The sequence below is a fragment of the Diabrotica virgifera genome, chromosome 4, assembly GCF_917563875.1.
Source record: "Diabrotica virgifera virgifera chromosome 4, PGI_DIABVI_V3a".
Classification (NCBI taxonomy): domain Eukaryota; kingdom Metazoa; phylum Arthropoda; class Insecta; order Coleoptera; family Chrysomelidae; genus Diabrotica; species Diabrotica virgifera.
This window is the reverse complement of record NC_065446.1, coordinates 69755070-69778925: the sequence shown is the minus strand read 5'-3', so window position 1 is coordinate 69778925 and position 23856 is coordinate 69755070. Positions and strand designations below refer to the sequence as shown.

Below are 23856 nucleotides of genomic sequence, written 5' to 3'. Positions count from 1 at the left end.
TTTCAATAGCCTTTTCTTTTCTCTGACTTCTTTTTTAATATCGTTGTTCCACCAGCTTGTCTGCTTTTTATGATTATTTCTTATTAAAAAATAAATAAAAGTTATTTTTACAATAAAAATGCAATTGCAAAAAACGGCCACTTTGGACTTTTCGCAGGCTGTTTTGCAATAACGTATTAACGAAATTAAACTTGCCATAGCTCAAATTATAGGCTTTTTAATTTGCTACAATTTTATATTTAAAATTTTTTTCTCTAAAATGAATATCCTAAGCTGCAAAATTAAAAATCTTTAAAAATTTCAAATTTAACAAATGAAAAACGTCATAAATAAAAAAGCGCACAAAATTTTTGGTTACATTTTAGTAGAAATTATTCCTGGCATCGTCCTTTACAACACCTGATAGGTTTCAAAAATTCCTGAATTATATCCTGAAATCGACTTATTTTTCACCCACAGCTTGGACTAGAAAGAGGAACATTTTTCTGCCAAAGAAAAATAATGAGAACAATACTGGGCCACAATGTAACAAGAGAGTGAGAAATAAGAATGAAAACAAATGCCGAAATTAAAGAAGAATTAAAGAGAGAAAATATAGTTAGATACATAAAATCAACCCAACATAAATACGGGACATTTAGGCGTCCCGAGAGACTTTTTCGGGACTCCGGAACAAATCGTTAAAAAACGGGACAATCCCGTTTTTACGGTAAGTTTGGTCACCCTACTAGGGAGATAAAACGCTTAAATATAAAATAGCAAAAATAAAACCTTGGATAACGGTGGGGTAGATATTTTAATCAAACGAAGAGATTTTCTTAAAAAAAAAATTAATAAAGAAATTTTCGCCAACACTTACAGCTCGTCCAGATGAAGGCGGCTTACCAACGTGGACGTCGCGGTTTACCTGAAAAACCCAATCGCCGCGGTTCAAGTTGCCAAGGAACAAAAATGGAATCGTACATATTATGCAACTGCTCCGTCGTCAAACCGCGGCGGTTGTAAACAATACTAGGGGAGGAATGGGACCGCCAGTCAACCGCTCTCATGTGTACGATACAAACGTCGGCTAAAAGCAGCGTCAACCGCTGGCAAACCGCCCTCATATGGACAAGCGCTTAGGGATAGGCGCAAATTTCGGCTCCAATGTATTTTAAATGGATTCATTTTTTTCAAAAACTGAGAAAACTAATAGGTAGTTTTTAAAAATTTAAACGCAGAATGAAAGTTACGTTATTACCGAGGGCCGAAAGTCCCTGAAAACTTCTATAACGTTTATTTTAATAAGTTAAAGGGTTGAAAAAAAGAGAAAATTGAGTGTGATTTTTAATTTCAAATATCCCATTCAAAAGAAACTTTTTATTTATTCTAAGGGACTTTCGGCCCTCGGTAATAAGTTGGCGGTAATAAGATAGTCGCTAGTATCTAATAGACGTAGTGATGAGCAAAACAAGAACAAGACCAAGACCAGGCTAGTCTTGGTCTTGGTCTTGTTCTTGCAAACTTGGTCTTGGTCTTGGTCTTGCAGCTAAAAGGCAGTCTTGGTCTTGGTCTTGGTCTTGCACTAGCCGGTCTTGTTCTTGGTCTTGGTCTTGCTGCAAGAGTCTTGCTGGTCTTGCTTTTTTGCTAGTAATAATTTGAACCAAACAATTTTGAATAAAATGTACATTGAAATAAATAAAGATGTGAAGAATGAAACTATATTTTTTGCTTTAAAATTTTAACAGAATGTAGAATGTAGTTTCAAACGGATACCAATTTTAACATTATACATTCACCTAATGCCCTAATTATTTCTCTCTACATATATAAAGAGATTAGAGTATATTTTTATGACGGTAATGTTTATTAGTAGGAAAAACCTGCATTTACAACCCTTGTTGCAATTGCCGGTCTTCGGTTGTGTCACGTTGTGTTTTGCATGCTGTCGATACCTGCCGCCTGCCTTCAGACCACGTCTTGAGTCTGGATTATTGTTTATTGCCCCTGTATTTTAATAAAATGTTAAAGAAAAAGAGCTTCTTAAAGGTGCCACAAATGGTCGGGGACCTTCAATTCACGGATTTTACGAAAAGGGATAAACGGTTTATAGTTGTTAACAGATAATGATCTGCTCCTTTCACTCGAACACTGTAGTATTTATCCTACGAGGGTCAAATGTAAGAACATAAATTAAATTTTTTTAAGAGAACAAAAAAATCAAATATTTTTTACTCTATTTAATCATTATTTAATATAATTAACTTTTTTTATAAACTAACTAAAACATACTTTTTAGTAAATACGTACATATTTACCATACCTATTTATAGACCTTATATTATAACATAATAACTAAACCTAATGGGGAGTTATAAACGCTTAATTCTGTAATTTTTTATCTTGCAGTTCTTTAATTTTATTTAAACTACATTGCTCTCGTAACACGAGTTATTCGCACTTTTTATTTTCACATATTTTTGGATTGAATACCCATTATGACATTTAAAAAGTTGAAAATATTCGGATGTGGGTAGTAAAAACTAGAATTTAAAACACACTGAAATGATGTGCATGCATTTCAAGTGCGGCACATACTATTTGTACTACTGGTCCTTTCTGGGGAAAACCTAGATTCTTCCAAATAGTTTTCAACTATGAAATCAGTAAAATTACGCGTTTGTCATCCGGGATTTTCACAAATAATTCAACTTCCAACTTTCGTTGATTGTAAAAAATTAATCCAAAAAATAATTTTAAAAATTTCCCAGTATCGGAATTTTTGTCATTATATTCAGAAACTGAACCTAAGCTTTGGATTTTGCGATACCAAGCTTGACACATTACAATCGACAACCAGTTATTTTTTATTCAGGCCGCAATGCTTTCACAGCATTGTGAATCTTTTTTCAAAATCTATTATGATATTTTTTGTATTTATTTTAAATTTAACAACCTACATTTTTCCTCGATTATGCGAAAAGAATTTAAATAAGTGTGAGTATTTTTATTAGACAAAAAAGCGAAAACTACTGGTACATAAAACCGTTTTAATTGCATTTTTTTTAAATGGATTACCCTATCTATAATTACATTTTTTTGTCTTATAAGTAATTTCAATTGTCCTTGAACTGTCGCCGTTTGAAAACTTGCCTTCTGGACACTTTGAAGGTTAGAAAATGCAAACCGTTTGACTTAATCAAAACGACTTAAAAATATAACCAAAATATTATGTATTTTAAAAATTCGATATTGTTTAAGGTTTCTTACAATGTCAGTATATATTATTGAACTAAACAGTAAAGTTAAATAATAAAAATCAATTTTTCTCAAAAAAGTGCAAGAGTCTTTCAGGTTGGTCTTGGTCTTGCGTGGTCTTGCAAGGTTCGGTCTTGGTCTTGTTCTTGCAAGCTTGGTCTTGGTCTTGGTCTTGCAACCAAAAGGCGGTCTTGGTCTTTGTCTTGGTCTTGGTCTTGCTGCAAGACCAAGACCGAAGACCAAGACCAGTCTCGCTCATCACTAAATAGACGCCGTAGGCTGCGTATAGCGTATATGGGAGACCACAGCCTTAGATCACGGTCTTAGATAGTTTAGCACTTAGATATTTTAAACTGTAACTGTACTTATTAAACTTACTTAAGCAGTGACTGCTTCCACACAGGAAGGGCGAACGTTCTGATCTATTGGGACCGTGCAAGTTCGGCAAAGCGACCCCTATTTCTACGCTCTGTACTTTTATTCGCACTTTTAATTATATTGGCCAATTATATTAGTCCTGGTTATTGAATAATTGTCAAGGCCATAGTCCAAAAAAGTAATAAGAAGAAAAAATAAGATGCAAATTATGTTATGCAAACGTAAACAATTGTATGTAGTAAATAAAATTAGTTATTAAAATGCAGTACTGCAAGCAAAATACAATTAATTAAATTTACCTTTATATAATAATTGCATATCATATCAATATTGTGGAGCAATATATAATTTTTCTGCTTCAATGACAGAAAGTATGAAATATACGTCAATTTGACAATTTCAATTGACAATATGAATTATTTAAGATAGTTGCAATATTTCTCCGCGACTCGCGCACGGTCGTTTCTAGTTTCCCTTCCAAGTACTTGCACCTCACTTTTGTCTATTAGTCCAGAGAAATAAGGTTTTTCTCGTGACACATCACCCTCCAGGCCGAAACCAAATTTTTTGAGTAGTATGGACATCTATATTATTAACCTATATGTTTCCTGCAGCCGATTTTGATGATATACATAGTTATAAACAAATGAAGATCGAAAAACGGTAAATTATCGCTTTTTTCGTCTATTACCAAAAAGTTAAGCACTTTAAACAAATTTGAGAGTAAGAAACTCATAAATCGTATAAAAAACTTAAATATGGCATTCGCTGAATATGTCCAACCTTATTGGTTGCTTAGAAAATTGCAAAATAAATCATAAATATTGAGTTTTTATAAATATTCGTAACTTAGGTAAAAATTAACTTAGAATCTTCTTATTACGAGGAATGGCGAGACTTCTTGTACTTAAATTATATTTTAAATTTCAAAGCAATTGGTCAAATAGTTTAAAAGTTATTTAATTTATTTTTCCCAAATTCATTTTTTTTGCAACACTATAAGTCAGAAAATTATGAGGTTACAATAATACTTCGGACAGTTTATGAAAGAAGAACATTTATACTATTACCTTAATTAAAAATAAATGACAAAAAATAATTTTAAACGATGTAAAATTATTTTGCAAAAACATGTCCATTTTTTGCTTACTTATAAACAATTAAAATAACTTTTTAACCGTTACCCGTAGAAAAATTATTTTTTCATATTTAGAAAGACTGAATTTTTATACACATTTAGAAAGAAAAACAACTGTTCTAGGACATTTAGGGACAAAGTTAGCCCCCCATTTTTTTAATTCACATGTTTTTGCAAAATTATTTTGCAATATCTATAATTATTTTTTGTCATTTTTTTTTAAATTAAATTAATACTGTAAATTTTCTTCTTTCATAAACTATCCAAAATATTACTGTAACTTCATCATTTTCTGACTTACAGTGTTGCAAAAAAAATTAATTTTGGATAAACAAATTAAATAACTTTTAAACTATTTGACCAATTGCTTTGGAATTTAGGGTGTAATTTAAGCACCATAAGTCTCAGCATTCCATTTAATAACAAGGTTCTAAGTTAATTTTTGCATAAGTTATGAATATTTATAAAAACTCAAAATTTATGATTTATTTGGCAATTTTCTAAGTAACCAATAAGGATAGACATATTCAGCGAACGCCATATTGAAGTTTTTTATACGGTTTATGAGTTTATTACTCTCAAATTTGTTTAAAATGCCCAATTTTTTTATTAAGAGACGAAAAAAGCGAAAATTTACCGTTTTTTGATCTTCATTTGTTTATAACTATGTATATCATCAAAATCGGCTGCAGGAAACATATAGGTTATTATTATAGATGACCATATTACTCGAAAATTTTGGTTTCAGCCTGGAGGGGGATGTGTCACCAACACGATATTTTTTTCCTTATTTCTCTGAACTATATATTTAGAATTTAATTTCAGTTTTTATAAGAATTACCTAAAAGTAGGTAAAAGCTGAAGAATGAAGGTGCTATAAATACGAACGAAAGGAGCATCGAGCATCTAATTTATTGTCTTGGGAATATTTTTATAACCCTCCGTATAAAACTTACTTTGAATATCTCAATTTACAAATTTCTACAACTTTATAGTTTACAACAGCTATTCATGGATCGTGCTCATATAAACAGAAGTGTTTGGGTTAGTAGGTAAGGCGGTTATTCTTTAAACAAGTGTTGAAACCAGGGCTTCGGTTTAAGCAGGTAAAAAGAGTAGGTACAGAACCTGACGAAAGTGTTCGCTATGATTCTTAATAAATTTTGTTTTCAAATTCTTTGATAAATAGGTATTCTTCGTTTATATTTATAATTACCTACACAAAAATAAAAATTTAATAAGCAGTTACATTTCGTAGTGCGTACTTGTGTAGTTTAAAATGTCCCCATCAAATTATAAAAAAAGAAACAAAAAGCGTAAAAGAGCGGGCCCGCGGAACCATACTCAGTACGCCACTGGTTACCGATATACCATTTTTACCATTTACATAAGAAGAATAAAAACTATGCATTAAAAAATAGTAAACATTTATTGCAATAATCCGAAATAATTCAAATCACATTTATTCAAATCATATTACATATAATATATTCATTGATCTAGCGCGCTACAAAACTCATTTGCCTTAATCAGTGCTTCTTTTTGTACATCTATTACATCATTAAGTAATTTTTTCCATTGTCGGGCATACAATATTCTATCGCTACCATTAGAATCGCATGCATGAGAGTTGTATAGATCGCATGCCATTTCATGGAAGTCGACGCAACTTTGTATGACGTTTCGCTGGCTTTCGCGTAATTCCCATTCTAAAGACGAAAGTTGTAGACGTTTTTCTTCGGCTTTTAAAAACTCTTCTTCTATGTCAAATCCGTCTTCTGCATCGTCATCATCTTCTGTTTCAGGAAGAGGCATTATTAATTCGTCGTCCATAAGTACATCACTGGCTATTAATTCTTTCACCTGCAAAAGATTAATATAAAGTGAAAGTGCTTAAGAGGAAACAGTAGCGATCAACAGGTAGCGAAAACGCGTTCCAAGATTGCGGCTGTAATTTTGAATATTTTTTCGAGATATTTGGCACACGTATTCGTAATATAATAAAGAATGGCGGTACAGAGCCCAATTTGAAAATTATATTAATATGTGGAAATTAGTCTGTAATTAAATACCATATTAAAAAAACGAGCCTGTACCGCCATTAAGAAGAACAAAAAAATACACTTTCTTCAAATAAACTTTTTTATCCGATGCCTAGATTTTGTGTCATTTTGGAACTATTAAAATTTTTTATTTCATTAGTAGTTCCAAAATGACACAAAATCTAAGCATCGGATAAAAAAGTTTATTTGAAGAAAGTGTATTTTTTTCTTCTTAATGGCGGTACAGGCTCGCTTTTTTAATATTGTATTTAATTACAGAGTAATTTCCACATATTAATATATTTTTCAAATTGGGCTCTGTACCGCCATTCTTTATTATATTACAAATACGTGTGCCAAATACCTCGAAAAAATATTCAAAATTACAGCCGCAATCTTGGAACGCGTTTTGGCTACCTGTTGATCGCTACTGTATCACCTTAACACGTTCGGTGCCCATGACCAGGGCCGCCGCTACCATGTGTGCAAAGTGTGCATCACACACGGGCGGCCGATTGTAGGGGCGGCCAAAAGCAGGCCACTGATGATAATACTTTTTTTTAAAACGAAAATAAATTAAAAAAATTAAATAGTAATGCTTCAGATATTTCTATAAACTCTAGTATTCCAAACAATCTAAACAAAAATGCCAGAAATGTTATTTATTATATGAACTGCCCTTTCCTGAACTGAATAAGTAGTTCCGGTAATGCTTTTTAATTCAAAGTGGCTGGCGGTTTTCGGACTTGTGTAAGATATTTTTATCTACGTAGTCCATATGCGATTGTTTCAAATTCTGAACATTTAGATTTGTTTGAGAGTACGATACGACAATAGGATACTTTCCGTGAATTTAGATAAGTGCTTGTTAAGTTGCTCCCAGTGAGTAATAAAAAAGTCTCTTTTATTACTCGATGGTTGCTCTGTTATAATATTGTTCCTTTATGCTTATGTACCTATATAGATGGGTTATAGTTTAGTCTAAGTTGAGAATTTGATGATTTTAGATACGCCTGTTTCTTTTGCACACTACTGTATTTCAAATAGGCCTGGATCCCGCGTACCAAAAAAAGTTGATTAATAGCAAGCTGAACATTTGTTAATAGCTTAACGGTGTCTAGTCGGGCAAACTTTAATGTACGGGAACACTGGAACAGGGGAACTTTTAATTGTGAAACAGTTTAAAAATTTGGAACGTCACCTTACGAAAACGTCCCATGTATTTTGTCGGACAGAACATCCAATTGATTTGTTACCCTTTCATTAAACCTCATGCAAAAATCAGACTGCTATTACTATAACCAACATGATTCCTGTCATTTGAAATGTTCTTCGTGTTCCACTCATTAAAATGCCCAGTTGGTGATAAACACCAGTCTGATTTTTGCATGAGTGTTTAATGAAATGGTAACAAATCAATTGGAAGTTATGTCCAACAAAATACATGGAACGTTTTCGTAGACTGACGTTCCAAATTTTTAACCTGTTCCACAATTAAAACTTACCCTGTTCCAGTGTTCCTATACATCAACGTTTGTCCGACTAGGCACCGTTAAGCTATTAACACATTTTCAGTTTGGTATTAATCAACTTTTTTTTGGTACGCCTGATCCAGGCCTATAATTTAAATATATGTATTATTAAACAATTAAGCATACCAAATGTTGTAAGTAGTCTTGTAGATATAGTAGACATTGAGATAATAATAATAACTTTTTTTTTGGTACGCGGGATCCAGGTCTAAAAGTAACGTCGAGATCAGAGCAATTATTATTCATATATGCGTTACGGTCTCCTGCACATTTCTATAAATACTAGTAGGTACCTGTAGGTCTGGATCCCGCGTATGAAAAAAAAGTTGATTAATAGCAAGCTGAAAATTTGTTAATAGCTTAAGAGTGTCTAGTCGGATAAACTTTGATATATGGGAACACTGTTGTTCTGAAGTTAATAAAATCGAAATAATAAAATAAATAATAGCGTCGAAACGTTAATAAAATCATTTTTAGGTAAAATTGTGGCTTATTTCCCATTTGAATATACTTGATTATGGGAACACTGGAACAGGGGCAGTTTTAATTGTGGAACAGGTTAAAAATTTGGAACGGTCACACCACGAAAACGGCACATTTATTTTGTCCGACAGAACAGACTTAAACTCTTCAAACAGAGATTAAACTCTCATGCAAAAATCAGACTGCTATTTATCATCAAATGGGCGTTTTAATGAGTGGAACATGTAGAATATTTCAAATGACAGGAATTATGACAGGTGATAAATAGCAGTCTGATTTTTGCATGAGAGTTTAATCTCTGTTCGGAGAGTTTAAGGCTGTTCTGTCGGACAAAATAAATGTTCCGTTTTCGTGGTGTGGCCGTTCCAAATTTTTAACCTGTTCCACAATAAAAACTGCCCCTGTTCCAGTGTTCCGATATATCAAAGTTTATCCGACTAGACACCCTTAAGCTATTAACAAATTCTCAGCTTGCTATTAATCAACTTTTTTTTCATACGCGGGATCCAGACCTACTATGTTGAAACGACTAAAGTGTTGGAAGGGGGCGGCAAATATTAAGTTGCACACAGGCGGCCAACACTTTAGCGGCGCCCTGCCCATGACGCATGAATGGCGTCACGAAGATTTTATCAAAGGTATCGATGACGCATCACGATGATGCAAGTGGCGTCAGTAGTACTGTGTTACTAAATGAACGATTTAAGTACGTGGTACCATTCAAGTGGCACTTGTTTAAGATGGGCACCGAACATGTTAAGTAAACATTTTTGTTTTATTGCATAAGAATGTTCAGTTTCGTTTAAAAATAAGATTTCCAAAATTTTACGCCTCAAAGCCTCATAATAACTTAGAAGTACAAATTTAAAATCTTCTGTGTTTTTAAAGCATTTCAAATGATCGAAAAAGCGCGCGAACCCTTGTAATGTCATATCGTTATATTTTGTAATGGTATCATTATGTTTGCTATCTATCTATAAGCCAGATTCCTACAGCCTCTGCCGCTTCTCGCATTTCGACTGCCATCTGTTTCTGTCCATCCATTCGTCTTCTTTGATGGTTATATCTCTCATGACGTGCCTTATATTTTCTTCCCAGGCAACTGAAGGCCTTCTTCTTCGTTGTTGTGGTATTAGACCAGTAAGGATCTGTGAAAAAACGTATATTTTTGGATGTGAAAGGTGGCATTCGGATTTTTGCAGATAAAGTTAGGTGACACCTTCAGTAATAATAATTGACTATGCTCCTTCTCAAATATGCCCGGAACATTATTAAAAAAATTAAAATATTTAAAAATTTCGAAAAACGTCGATTTTTTTCTGCTTTCTTTGCTTATAACTTTAAAACGATCCGTTTTGGAACAAAGTCGTAGAGAAATAAAATAAAGATAATTGAATTTTGTATGATATACGACTGGTCAAAAATGTCTTAAACGTATTACCTTTTCTGCAATATAGCGATAAATACAAAATAAGGGGGCAAAATACGCATGTTGTTATTCAATGTTTTTAACCACTTTAATGACACTTAGAACCTTAGTAATTCGCTTAGGAAATTCTTTGTAATATAGTTAAACCGTGTACCAAATTTCATTAAAATCGACCTAATAGATTTTGCATAATAAATTTGCAATCTAAATGTTTTTAAAAAAGTTCAAATTTTTTAAAATCTTTCTGAACAAAAAGTAGACCATTTAGAAGTTGTCTAATTTTTTTACATATAAAGAGGTGCTCTACCTATCTAATACACTTTACATAATTAAAATCGGATTATTTAAGGAGCCTCAGCAATGTTTTAAACTTATAAACAATTTTTTGGCTTACAAACAAATAGCTTTGTTTAATAATAAAAAAATTAATTTTTAGCAATGCAAATAATTAAAACCGGTATATTTTGACTTAAACTTTCAAATGCTGTCAGCAGAATTGTTATTTTATTTTTTAATCAAAAGTTATTCGCGTTCAAAAATTGCAATTTTTCGAATTTTTGAAAGTTCTACTGCGTTTATCTCGAAAACTGTGCATCCTACGAAAAAACTTGTAAGAACATTTTTTGCTTAGAATTACCCAATAAATACAAAAAAATACAAAATTTTATTTTGCGAAAAATCGATGTTATGTAATTCCTCAAGTTCTTTGTTTATAACAATCTTATCGACATCTGGATCAACTGTTACCCAAAAAATCGTGTTCTACGGATCAAAAAATACATAAAAATCTTGGGTAAGTCCATCTAAATAAAGGAGCCCGTAGCACCCCCTCCTGGCCACAGGACTAATTTGTTTATAAGCCAAAAAATTGTTTATAACTTTAAAACATTGCTGAGGCTGCTTAAACAATCCGATTTCAATTCTGTAAAGTTCATTAGATAGGTGGAGTCGTTGATTGAGGTATTGTTTGGTGTGGATACCCCCAATACCTCAATCAACGGTGGAGTGCTTCTTTATATGTAAAAAAATTGACAAATCTTTGTTTGCTCTAGTTTTTGTTGTGCAAGATTTTAAAAAATTTTAATTTTTTAAAAAAGTTTAGATTGCAAAATTATTATTCAAAATCTAGTAAGTAAATTTTAATAAAATTTGGTGTACGGTTTCAGCACATTACAAAAAATTTCTAAGCTAATTAGGAAGGTTCCAAGTGTAACCTAAGTGATGGAAAATCATTGAATAAGGAGAGGCTTGTTTTGCCCCCTTATTTTATAATTATGGCTATTTTGCAGCAAGGGTGATAAATTAAGACATTTTTAACCAATCGCATCTGATAGAAAATTTAATTATCTTTGTTTTATTCCTATCCGCTCCGAGCTTCGCTGGTATCACCACCTACTTACAGGATTACCGGATAACTTTTACCGGAAATTTTCTGGAAAGAAAAAAGTGTTGCCTATACTCTGTGAGTTTCGCTACGGTTGACTAGTGTTCCTATTTCGGCCGGAATTTTAAAGAGGACAGTAGAAAAGCAAATAATAGTTGTTTCAAACTTATTATTTAATTCTTATCGTGTAATATTTACAACGTAAAGAAGTAATTGGATTGTAATCGATAATTAATAGCAGTAAGTACAGAATTTATTATTCATTATAGGTCTGGATCCCGCGTATGAAAAAAAAGTTGATTAAGCAAGCAGTCTGATTTTTGCATGAGAGTTTAATCTCGGTTCGAAGAGTTTAAGTCTGTTCTGTCGGACAAAATAAATGTGCCGTTTTCGTGGTCTGACCGTTCCAAATTTTTAACCTGTTCCACAATTAAAACTGCCCCTGTTACAGTGTTCCCATATATCAAAGTTTATCCGACTAGACACCCTTAAGCTATTAATAAATTTTCAGCTTGCTATTAATCAACTTTTTTTTCATACGCGGGATCCAGACCTATTATGATTATTTTTAAGATTTTGCTTATCGTTTTGACTGACAACTAATATTAGAAAAAATTTATTCTGCGAAAAAGTATAATAATTTAATATAATTATAGTATAATACTTCTTAAATATTAACTTATGAATGACAGTTAACGGCATCCTACGTTTGCTGTGATTGGTCGTTATCTTCACGCATTCAAATTTTGGTTCAGGATTGGATTGTAAAATTGAAACCGTCAAAATTCGAGAGTGTGCTAACTGATCCTTTAGCTCAAATTTTTCTACCGTTTTAAAATTAAAATTGTGTTTACTTACTTTTTTCTAATTGCATCAATCCATTTTTGTCGTTGAATCACCTTATGCTTAGCGACAGGAAAGTTGTAGAATACACAGTTACTATTGTAACCAGTATTTCGACACTCTTTAATACAACTTTCGTGACATTTAAAAGTTATAATATGCAACTCTTAATGCAGAACGTCAAAAAGCAAATTTCCAGTAAAGGTTTACAAACTTGTCACGACTGGCGCTCGCGAATTTTTAATTATCCCCTCTACCTACGAGCTCACAGCGTATACGACTTTGTTCCAAAATGAATTGTTTTAAAGTTATAAGCAAAAAAAGTAGAAAAAAAAACGAAATTTTTTGAAATTTTTAAATATTTTATTTTTTTTATTAATGTTCCGGGCATATTTGAGAAGGAGCATAAATCAATTATTATTAACGAAGTTATCACCTAACTTTATCCGCAAAAATCTGAATGCCACCTCTCACATCCACCTAAAAACAGATCCTTACTGGTCTATATGTAATTTAAAGATTTCTTTGGCCATCTATCTTCATCCATTCGTTTCACGTGACCATACCACACTAGTTGTCTCGTTTCAGTTCTATCTACACTGGAATATACAGTATTTGCCCTCCTTCTAATATCTTCATTCCTGATATGATCTTCTTTTGGATATACCACACGCTCTCCTTACTCCTTAGATAATCCATTTCTACTGCTTCTATTATTTTTCTATCTTTTTTCGTGATCTGCCAAACTCCTGCCCCATAAGTCATAATAGGCTCTACCAAGGTACGATAGATTGTCAATTTCGTTTTTTGTATCTTTAGACCATAGTAGAAAGCTTATAATGTTTACCGCTTTTCTGTCCTGCTGCGTTCTGTTTTCGATGTCTCTTTTGGTAGTGCCTTCTTTAGATATTATAGATCCGAGATATTTATATTATTTACATGTTTTTGTGGTTCTAATTTCTAAATCTGGATCTTCTTCATCATCCCCTATTTTAAGATACCTACTCTGTCTTTGGCATATTCATATTGAGGCCCTATTTTTCATATTGTTTCTTTAGTTTTCTATATTCTGTTTGCTTAGGAGTTTAATATAGTTTTTGAAAAGATAGTATTGAATTGAGGGGGTTAGAAGTAAAAGGGTTTAAGTGCACTTTTTTAAAATTTTACTCTGAGTACAGATTCGCATACTTAAATGGTATTATAACTTGGTGGTAAAATTATTTAAGCATATTTCGCCCTACAGTCGCCATCTATCGCCATTACATTTAGTTCACTGAAAACAATTGCAGTTTGCTCTTGTAGTAAATAGGTTTAACGTGCGCTTGAACCGTTTTACCATAAAACTATTTTTAGTATTCTGTAAAAACCAACAGTAATAGACGGGAGTTTATTACTATTGGTTTTTCCTCCCTAGGAAAAGTAAAAGTGACGTCATGGTATGTCATTGATGAAATAACTCATTGACTCCCTATACAATATTCTATTATCTGTTACGTAAGTATCTATTGGCGAGGAACCGCAAAGTGGGCGACGCCTGGTGGCAAATTTGAAAAGCATCAACTCAAGGAAAACATTCACTTTGCCATTAACTTGTGTACATATTTGCGGTCAGTTTATGTTGTAATTAAAAATAATTTCGACTTAAAAAAACTATTGCAGTGTTCCTCAGTATTCATTCCTATTATACTCTACGTAATGACCTAAATTAACTAATGCCAAATCACACATTTTGTTAATTTAACGTTTGTATTAAACGAAGTATTTTTTAATGTTTAAGCGACTGCAAAATTAAATAAATGAATAAAATGTAGTATATATTCTGTACATATAATGTACATTGTTATGAAAAATATCCCGACCATTTCGTAATTTCCAGAACACAATTATTATAAAATAAATTCACCTACTTAGTTTCCAAGTTTCCAGTTTTTATTTAATTAAAAATTGTTATCTGTCGGTGTAAAATAAGCTGTAGTGCACCTATTAATTAAATTAAAAACAAAATTAGAAATCCTAAGATAGATTAATAATTTTTAGAACGCTGTGTGATTATCGGGGGCCAGATTTTTTTATGAAAAAAAGGTAAAAGCAAATCAGTAGTTAGCATCAAATTTTAATGAATGCATACAGATTAAACATAATATTGAGTCGTCTTTAAGTTATAAGATGTCTTAGTTGCAAAACTTAGTGGTTACTTTGGCAAAATACTCCTGTAAATGATTTTAATTTAACGTTTTAGAACTGTGAATTCAAATGACAAAATTAATTGTTTTCCTAGCGTTGTCGTCCATCTTTGAAATTTTGAGCGCCCTCTGTTGGAATTTAATTTTGCGAATACATTTAACGTTTATTTATAGAACACCCTGTATTTTGCACAGTGGTAAAAAACAGTAAATTATTATTAAAAAATGAGTAACCATTTTCAATTTCGTTGCAAAACGAAACTATAGCCGCAACATATTCTAGTCCAATCGGAGAGTGCAGCAACCACCTCTACCGGTTTCGAAACTTATTAGTCTCTCATCAGGAGACACATATACTGCTCTCTCTGATCTAACCAAAACAAACCCCGGCGTGCAGTGCCGGATTGCAACGAACGAAACGCCATAGATGCCCTAGCGCCAACTGCTAGCAAAAGACTAAGTTTTCACTCTAATGGCATATAAAATAACATAATGTTATTCCACATCCCACCAGACTGAAAACAATGGGAACCTTCTCTGGTAAATTATTATTTTGATTTAACAATGTTTACATTAATAATTTGACTTATATTTGACAGTTGACAGTTAATGTACCTACTTGTTAGTTTTATTTCTCATACATTTTGTAAGTTAGTTACATAAATAAATTATTTAAAAATGAATAAATGACTTGTTATTTGAGGAAGGCGGAAAAATCATATGCAGGTATAACATGAGAATAAAGTACCTTTTCCTCCCGAGAATGAAGTTTCTTATGAATGAAGTAAACTTCATTCTCGGGAGGAAAAGTAGCACTTCCCTCCCTTGTTATACAAATAGCTATTACTCATAATGAATAAGCTATTATACTGCCCTTTAGAAAAACCCTCTTCGGCCATTAAAAAAAATGTCTTAACAAAAACACTCAAATATTATGAAATATATCGCCTAGTGAGAACAATAGTGGCGAAACACGAAAATCGATGTTTTTGAGTTAAGTTCATCAAACGACATCTAAATATGCCCTCTTTTATGTGCAATATCGGCTAACAATTATTTAATTTCCTTATTACTAGAGGGCGCCTACAAGTCTTTATGGTATTGTGAATTTGTCAAATATTTTGATGCATTAACGACGAAAGCACACCAAACTTTATATCAACACTGGCGAATCTGTAATTACGCCGTGCTTGCATGTATTTGAAATATTAGATATTTTATTAAAGATAGTAGTACAATGTGCAATAGTGGCGAATAAGCACTTTTGTCTGTGTGGTCGTTGTTGCTTTTGTGTTTTTTTTATAAAACCTATTACAGAGAAACTCAGTTTCAATCGTTCTTAGGTACTTAGAAATAGCAAGTCAAGAAAGCGTCTATCCACTTTGGATCAGTATTGTTTAATTTCACACTATCGAGAACCAATATTCATTTCTAAAAAGAAGTATTACAAAATACATCAATTCCTTCTACTACTACTACTATCGGTTTACAGCGTTCTCCGACGCCTTCCGACTCCTAACCGCCATTCTTCTCTGTTTAACCATAGACCTGGAGGGATTTCTCTTTCCTCTAGTTCTTTTTCAATTCCCTCCCTCCAGCTTCTTCTCGGCCTTCCTCTTTTTCTTCTCCCTTGTGGTGTCCATGCCAAAATCTGTTTAGGGATCCTGTCATCTGGCATTCTCTGTACATGGCCGTACCATACCAATTGTTTTGTTTTTATGTCATCCAGTATTGTATGTGTTACTCCCATCATTTCTCGTATTCTCTCGTTCGGTATCCGATCTCTTCTTGATTTGCCTGCTGCTCTTCTCCAGAAGTCCATTTCTGTTACTAGTAACATTTTCTGCGCTCTTTGTTTCAGTGGCCAAACTTCACTGCCATATGTGATTATACTTTTAAGTATGCTATTGTATATGAGCTGTTTGTTCGCTTTAGATATTGTCTGGTCCCACAGAATGCCGTTCATCATGGATATGGCTTTTCTACCCTGCATGTTTCTGTCTTTTATAGCAGCATCGAGTGTTCCATCTTGAGTTATCTTCATGCCCAGGTACTTGTATTCATCGCAGTGTTTAATTTCTACCCCATCGTCTAATGTAATGGACTGTTTTGTTCCTCCAATACACATGGCTTCAGTTTTCTTAATGTTGACTTCGAGACCCCATTTGTTATATTCTTCTATTAGCTTCCGCGTCATGTAACTTAAGTCGTCATGATCTTGAGCAATCAGAATTTGGTCATCAGCGAAACATAGAGTGTATAGTGTTGTGTCGTCATTGAGAGGGATTCCCATGCCATTACATTTTCTTTTCCACAGCTTGAGTGCTTGTTCCAGATAAATTTTAAAAAGGGTAGGCGAAATACAACAACCCTGTTTCAATCCTTTCGTGATCTTAAATCCCTCAGACATCCTTGATCCAGTTTTAATTTTTGCTGTAGTTCCATTATACAGACTTTGGACTGCTTTGATAAGACCATGTTTAATGTTGGTTTGATAAAGGGTTGACCATAGTTTGCTGAGGGGCACACTGTCATATGCTTTTTGTAAGTCTACGTATACCAGGTGAACTTCTTTATTGACGGCTGTTTTTTTCTCAATAACTTGCGTAATAGAGTACAGGTGGTCTACTGTGGACCGCCCAGCTCTAAAGCCAGCTTGCTCCTCTGATTCGTAATCTCTATAGTCATTTTCTATTTTATTCTTAATAAGTTTCCCATACATCCTACTTATTGTGCTGTTTACCGCAATTCCTCTGTAATTTTCACATTGATCCTTGCTGCCCTTTTTGTGGATTGTTGACATGATAGATAATTTCCATTCTTTTGGTAATTCGGCACCATTTAAGCAATCTTGGAAAAGTTTTCTTAGCTGTTCTTGGAGTTTGTCTGTGCCGGCTTTTACTAATTCTGCAGGGATGTCACCAGGACCAGGGGATTTTCCATTTTTCAGGGATTTGGTTATTTCTTCCATCTCTGATTTACTTATTTGTAATGGTGATGAATTTATATGTATACCTATCATGTTGTCTTCTATGTTAACAAATTCTGGTCTTTGTTCTGTTAGTAATTTTTTGAAATATTCTTCCCATTTTTCCGTTGTTATTGGTGATATAACGTCTTTTTTCTTATTAGTTCTCATATTTTTAATTAATCTCCAACTCTCTGTGCTTCTTCTACCTCCTATGTAAGTATTGATTTTTTGGCAGTTCTTTTCCCACGATTCGTTCTTTTTTTGAGTTATCTTCTTTCTTACTTTGGCTTGGGCTTCTTTGTAAATTATTTTATCGTTGTCTGTTTTTGTTGATAGGAACGTTTGGTATTTCCGACGTTTATCTGTAATTTCCTTTTCTACTTCTTCATCCCACCAGTACGGTTTTATTCCTTTATGGTTTTCGTCACATTTCCCCAGTGCTTCTTCTGCTGCCAAATGAATGGACTTTTTGATGTGTTCGTAGTGTTCTTCGGTATTTTCAAAATTACCACTTTCTAATTTTTCATCTAAACGTTTTTTATACAATAGCTTTACACTCTCATGGTTTAGACTGCATAGATTGTACCGTACTTGTCTTATTAACTGATTTGATTCGATGTGCTCTTTTTCTTTTTCATATCTGTTTGGGAGTACTGCTTTAACTTTTAGCAGATGATGATCGGTGCCACATGATGGCCCTCTGGCTACTCGCACATCTTGTATTTTAATTGTAGTTCTCTGTCTTACAACGCTATAATCTATTATAGATTTCAGATTTCTGGTCTGTTGTATCCAGGTGTACTTATGTATATCACGGTGTGGATAAAATCCATTTAATATTTTTAAGTTATTTTGTGTGCATGTTGATATTAATCTGGTTCCATTATCGTTTCTGGTATTTTCACCGTGTGCTCCTACCACTTTGTTGTTAAATTCCCGTCCAACTCTGCTATTGAAGTCTCCTAGAAGTATGATCTCTCTAGATGTTCCTACTTTTATAATTTCATCGTTCAGTTGTTCGAAGAATTCATCTTTATTGTTGATCAATGCGTCCTCATTAATGCCATATACTCCTAGTATGGCTATTCTGCTTCCTTTTATCGTGATGTTCATTTTTATAAACCTCTGATTAATTGCTTCCCAAGAGGTAATATATCTTCTTAAAGTTTTGCGAATAACAATAGCAACTCCTTGTTGTGCTCTTTGGTCTTTAGTTACTCCACTATAGAACATGTCATAGTGATCCCACTTTTCGGAACCACTACCCTTCTTTTTAGTTTCCGTAAGCACCGCGATATCTATCTCTGCATTTTTGAGTTCTGACATGACTTCTGGTGTTTTTCGGGAGATACCTTGCACATTCCATGTACAAAAATTCATTAACCGTTTTCTTTGCAGTTTTCGTCTACTGTGTTTCCAATCTTGTGCTCCGAGGCTTTGGTTAGGCTTTTTAACATTGTACGTGTTTTATAAGTACCGAGGAGTTAGCTCGGTGCCTTAACCCCCAACCTGGAGGGCCAGGGATTTTACATCGGAGTATCCTTCTCCTATGCGAGTGGCTTCCACTACAGCTAGAGAGTCCCACCTACCCTGATCTTATACCATCCCTAAAATCAAGGGTTGCCAGCTCCGCCACCTTCGCCGTACCAAAAAGTAGTCTTCGTCGCCTTGGATGCCGTTCTGGACTTCATCCGTAACCCTGGACAAGGGACCCTTAGCAGGTGCTAGCTTCCCGGGTCAAGAAGCTCCTGGAATCTGCGGACGGCAGGGATTGATTCACTTTCCCTGATAGGACTATCCAATAGAATCCAAAGGACTCTAAAGGAGTTCCTACCCGCTACCAGACATCAATTCCTTCTACCCACAATAATTTCTTTAGTAGTTTGAAATACGAAACATACGTGAGTGAAATGATGAATTTAATTTTACTATTCATAGTTCTTTTGTTTACTTTTTATCTTTTATCATGTTTATCTTTCCTTGTTAACAGACATAATGTTAATAATTATTACTTAAGATCTTATTTTGTTATTTTTCTATTGTACTTTAGTTTCATTTTGCGAATAACTGGTGTGTACAATAAAATATTTTATTTGGTGCGTTTAATTTATTTTTAAAAGTAATTTTTTTTAATTATTTAAAAGAAACTAAACTGTTGCAGTGTAGTAGTAGTAAAAAGTATAGTGGCGAAACATCAAATTAAACATCCTCGATAATGCAATAATGGCGTAACGCAGAAAAAAAATCAAAAATAAATAGAATAAGTTGGGTGGATACAATCACAAATGTCGAGGTGTTGAGAAGAATGGGAAAAGAAAGAGAGGTTTTAAATACAATTGAAGTTAGAAAAGTGCAATATCTAGGACATGTCATGAGAGACGAGCGTTATAACTTGTTGCAATTAACAGTACAAGAAATAATACAGGGTAGAAGGAGTCGTGGAAGAAGACGCATATCCTCGTTAAACAATTTGAGAGCTTCGTTTAACTGCACTTCTGCTCATCTCTTTAGATCAGTGGTATCGAAAATGCGAATTGCCACAAGGGCTGATCCAGTGAGGGGGCCATGGCCCCCTCCGAGAATTTTAAAAATATATAAATTTAAATATTTCCAGTTCAAATGTTTTTAGTTTCAAACACATATTAAATGTACAAAACAGGAGATAAGTATGTCTTCTGGACTACAATTGAACAAAAGCAGTAACGGAAAACGGAAGCTTCAAGAATGACATAGGATGTTTTGAAAATCAAAATATTGATACTTTTACAAAGTGCCAATTGTTACAACGACCCTGGCAGCCATCAAAATTGTATCAATTTCTATATTCTGCACACACAAATAATAAAAAAGAAATTAAGCGTTAAAAATGAAGCCTGAGTCACCAGCTCTCAGAACAAGTGAGTTGGTTGGTACTTTTGGACATTCAAAAAGGATTGTCATTATTTAAAGGATATTATGGTCATAATAAAGGGATAATAGCACAAAGCCTTGTCACTAAACCTTTAACATCCTTCGTCGAACTCATGAGCAAAGACGGAGCCATACAATCCCATGAAAAAACATCATACCACAAGGAGTACGTTCAGGTTGGGCTAGATTTTCTACAAAGTTATCGCAACCCGCAAAAGTCAGTCATTAACCAGATAGACTCTCAGAGGTCTAAGCAGATACAAGAAAATAGAGAAAGACTACGATCAATAGTAGAGTCTATAGTGTTCTCAGTTCGACAAAATATTCCTCTAAGAGGCCATCGTGATGATGGCCTTCTGTTTCTGGACGAAGATGCTGGATCTAGCAATAAGAGGAATTGTTAAAGTTTAAAATCGCATCAGGAGATGATAAGACTCTTCAAAAACACCAATTTACAGCATCTTCCCGAGCAACATACGTTAGTAGCACCAGTCAAAATCAATTGATAACATGTTGTGGTGCAGAAATAATTAAACAAATAATGAATCAGGTTCAAAGTGCAAGTTATTACTCTGTCATATTTGACGAAACAACCGACGTATCCCACGTGGAACAGCTTTCTATAAATTTGAGATACATACATATAAATAACAATACATTCGTGAAGATTTGTCAAGTTCATATTTATGCTTATGAGAACATAAAAAATAATTAGTGAATATCAAGAAAGAGGGGAAGAACAAGGCGTGACAGGAGAAGCATCGGGAAAAATAATATTCAACTTATTGAAAGAACTGACTTTAAATAATACTTTAATGATGATAAGTTTTAAATGACTTTATGTAACTCAAAAGTATGTGAAAAGTGCTTTAAAACTCACCATTGTAACTCTAATTTTTTAAAATTACCCCCCGGTACCTCCTCCCCAAAAAACTGAATGGCCCCTCCCGAAAATCGGTCCTGGATCCGCCCTTGAATTGCCATGATCGTTGCCGACCTTCTTAAAGGAGATGGCACATGAAGAAGAAGAAAGTATAATCGCGCACTGTATACAGGGTGAGGCAAATAAAGGGCCTATTAGAAATATCTCGAGAACTAAAGGCAACAGAATCATGAAAATTTGAATTAAGGGGTTTTGAAGACTCATCTATTTAATGAAAATATTTTCATCTATTTGCTACTTCCGGTTATACCGGAAGTTGCTTATAACTTCGTTTTTTTAAATGGGACACCCTGTATATTTTTAAATTGTTGGATTCTCTTCGATGTCTTTTCTTAAAATATGATGTTTTGTAATGTTATACAGGGTATTTTAAAAGATAATTACGTTTTTTTATTAATTTCGTAGCAACATTCACTCCCTGTAGAATTGTAGTAGTTTGACATCTAAAACTCTACTTACGTTCAAATGATTTTTAATATAGTCTACTATTGTTAAGAATTATTAGTATACCTAAATTTGTAATTTTAGTATACAGGGTTGGTCGAAACTCGGAATGAGTATTTTCTGAGTTTTCTTAAATGGAACACCCTGTATTTTAGTTATATTAATTGTTAATCGCACCAACAATCTTAACTACCTAGGTATTTTGATAGCTAAACCATTATTGGTAATTTTAAGGATCAGTCTGTATTAATATATGTATTTATTTCTGAAAAACTATTTGTGATTAAATTTTTTCACGGCCAACCTAATAAAATTTTACGTATTTTTTGCATTTAATGATTAGTTTGAATCACCAATAACTCACAAATTAAAGCAATTAGGTATAGGGAATACTTATAAAATAAAAAGTACCATGAAATATCATTTCATTACAATACTTAAATACAGGTTCCATTTAAGAAAACTCAGAAAATATTCATTCCGAGTTTCGACCAACCCTGTATACTAAAAGTTCAAAATTAGCTATACTAATGATTCTTAACAACAATAGTGGACTATATTAAAAATCACTTGAACGTAAGCAGAGTTTTAATGTCAAACTGTTACAATTCTACAGGGTGTGAATATTGCTACGAAATTAATAAAAAAAACGTAAATATCTTTTAAAATACCCTGTATAATATTACAAAACCTCACATTTTAAAAAAGAAGATATTGAGGAGAATCCAAAAATGTAAAAATATACAGGGTGTCCTATTTAAAAAAACGAAGTTATAAGCAACTTCCAGTATAACCGGAAGTTGCAAAGAGATGAAAATATTTTCATTTAATAGATCATCCTTTAAAACCCCTTCACTCTAATTTTCATGATTCTGTTGCCTTTAGTTCTCGAGATATTTCTAATAGGCCAGTTATCTGCCTCACCCTATATATAGCACTGTGTAATTTCTTTGTCACCATGACTATCCGCCACATACACATAAAATAACGAATAATTACCCTATCAGCATATCTTAAGGTATTTAACGTATGGTCCACTGAAAAGTTTCCAGGTGATATTAGAGCTATCATACACGTTCGAGAATTTTCTCCAATGAAAGAATCCCTTAAAACTTGCGTCAGTTTACTACCTCTAAATGGAAGATGTGCTCCTTTTCTTCCTAGAGCTCGTATACATTCTTTTAATGCCAACAAACTTTTGTTAATATCGGCTCCTAAAATTAAAAGAAAATCAAGACATTATCGTTAGGTAACTGTGAAATGTTAAAAAAAATTAATTGAAATGAATTCATATTTTTACTATACAGGGTGTAACGAAAATACAGGTCATAAATTTAATCACTGAACCTAACTTACCTTAGTACAAATGTGTATATAAAAAAAGTTACAACCCTTTGAAGTTACAAAATGAAAATCGATTTTTTCCAATATATCGAAAACTATTAAAGATTTTTTATTGAAAATGGACATATGGCATTCTTATGACAGTAGCATCTTAAGAAAAAATTATAGTGACATTTGGACACCCTATAAAAATTTTATGGGGGTTTAGTTCCTTTAAGCCCCCCCCCCCCAAACTTTTGTGTACGTTCCAATTAAATTATTATTGTAGTACCACTACTTAAACAAAATATTTTTAAAACTTTTTTGGCTCTTAGTACTTTTTCGAAAAGTCAGTTTTTATCGAGATATTTTGAATATTTGTCAAATCCACCACATATTTTTATATGGTTAAGTACGATTATGGAGACTTGACTTGGTAATAATATAAAAATTTATGTATGATTTACATTTTTAGGTATATTTTGAACCGTATTAAAAAAGAAGTCATATCTCGATAAAAGTTGCCTTCTCGAAAAAATACAAAGAGGCAAAAAAGTTTTAAAAACATTTTGTTTAACTAATGGTATCGCAGTAATAGTTAAATTGGAGCGTACAC

At 33.1% G+C, this 23856-nt stretch overlaps 1 protein-coding gene across 1 annotated transcript in view; it reads right to left on the bottom strand.

Annotated features, from left to right (window-relative positions):
- Positions 1 to 6163: 6163 nt before the first annotated feature.
- LOC114335831 (kinesin-like protein Klp10A) overlaps positions 6164 to 23856 on the bottom strand; it is a 49613-nt gene continuing 31920 nt past the window's right edge. Inside the window, exons 8-9 of the mRNA XM_028286122.2 lie at positions 22917 to 23131; positions 6164 to 6616 (exon numbers count right to left, since the gene is read on the bottom strand). Of these exons, the coding sequence (XP_028141923.1) occupies positions 6245 to 6616; positions 22917 to 23131 (587 nt within the window). The 3' untranslated portion in view covers positions 6164 to 6244. The remainder of the gene's footprint in view (positions 6617 to 22916; positions 23132 to 23856) is intronic.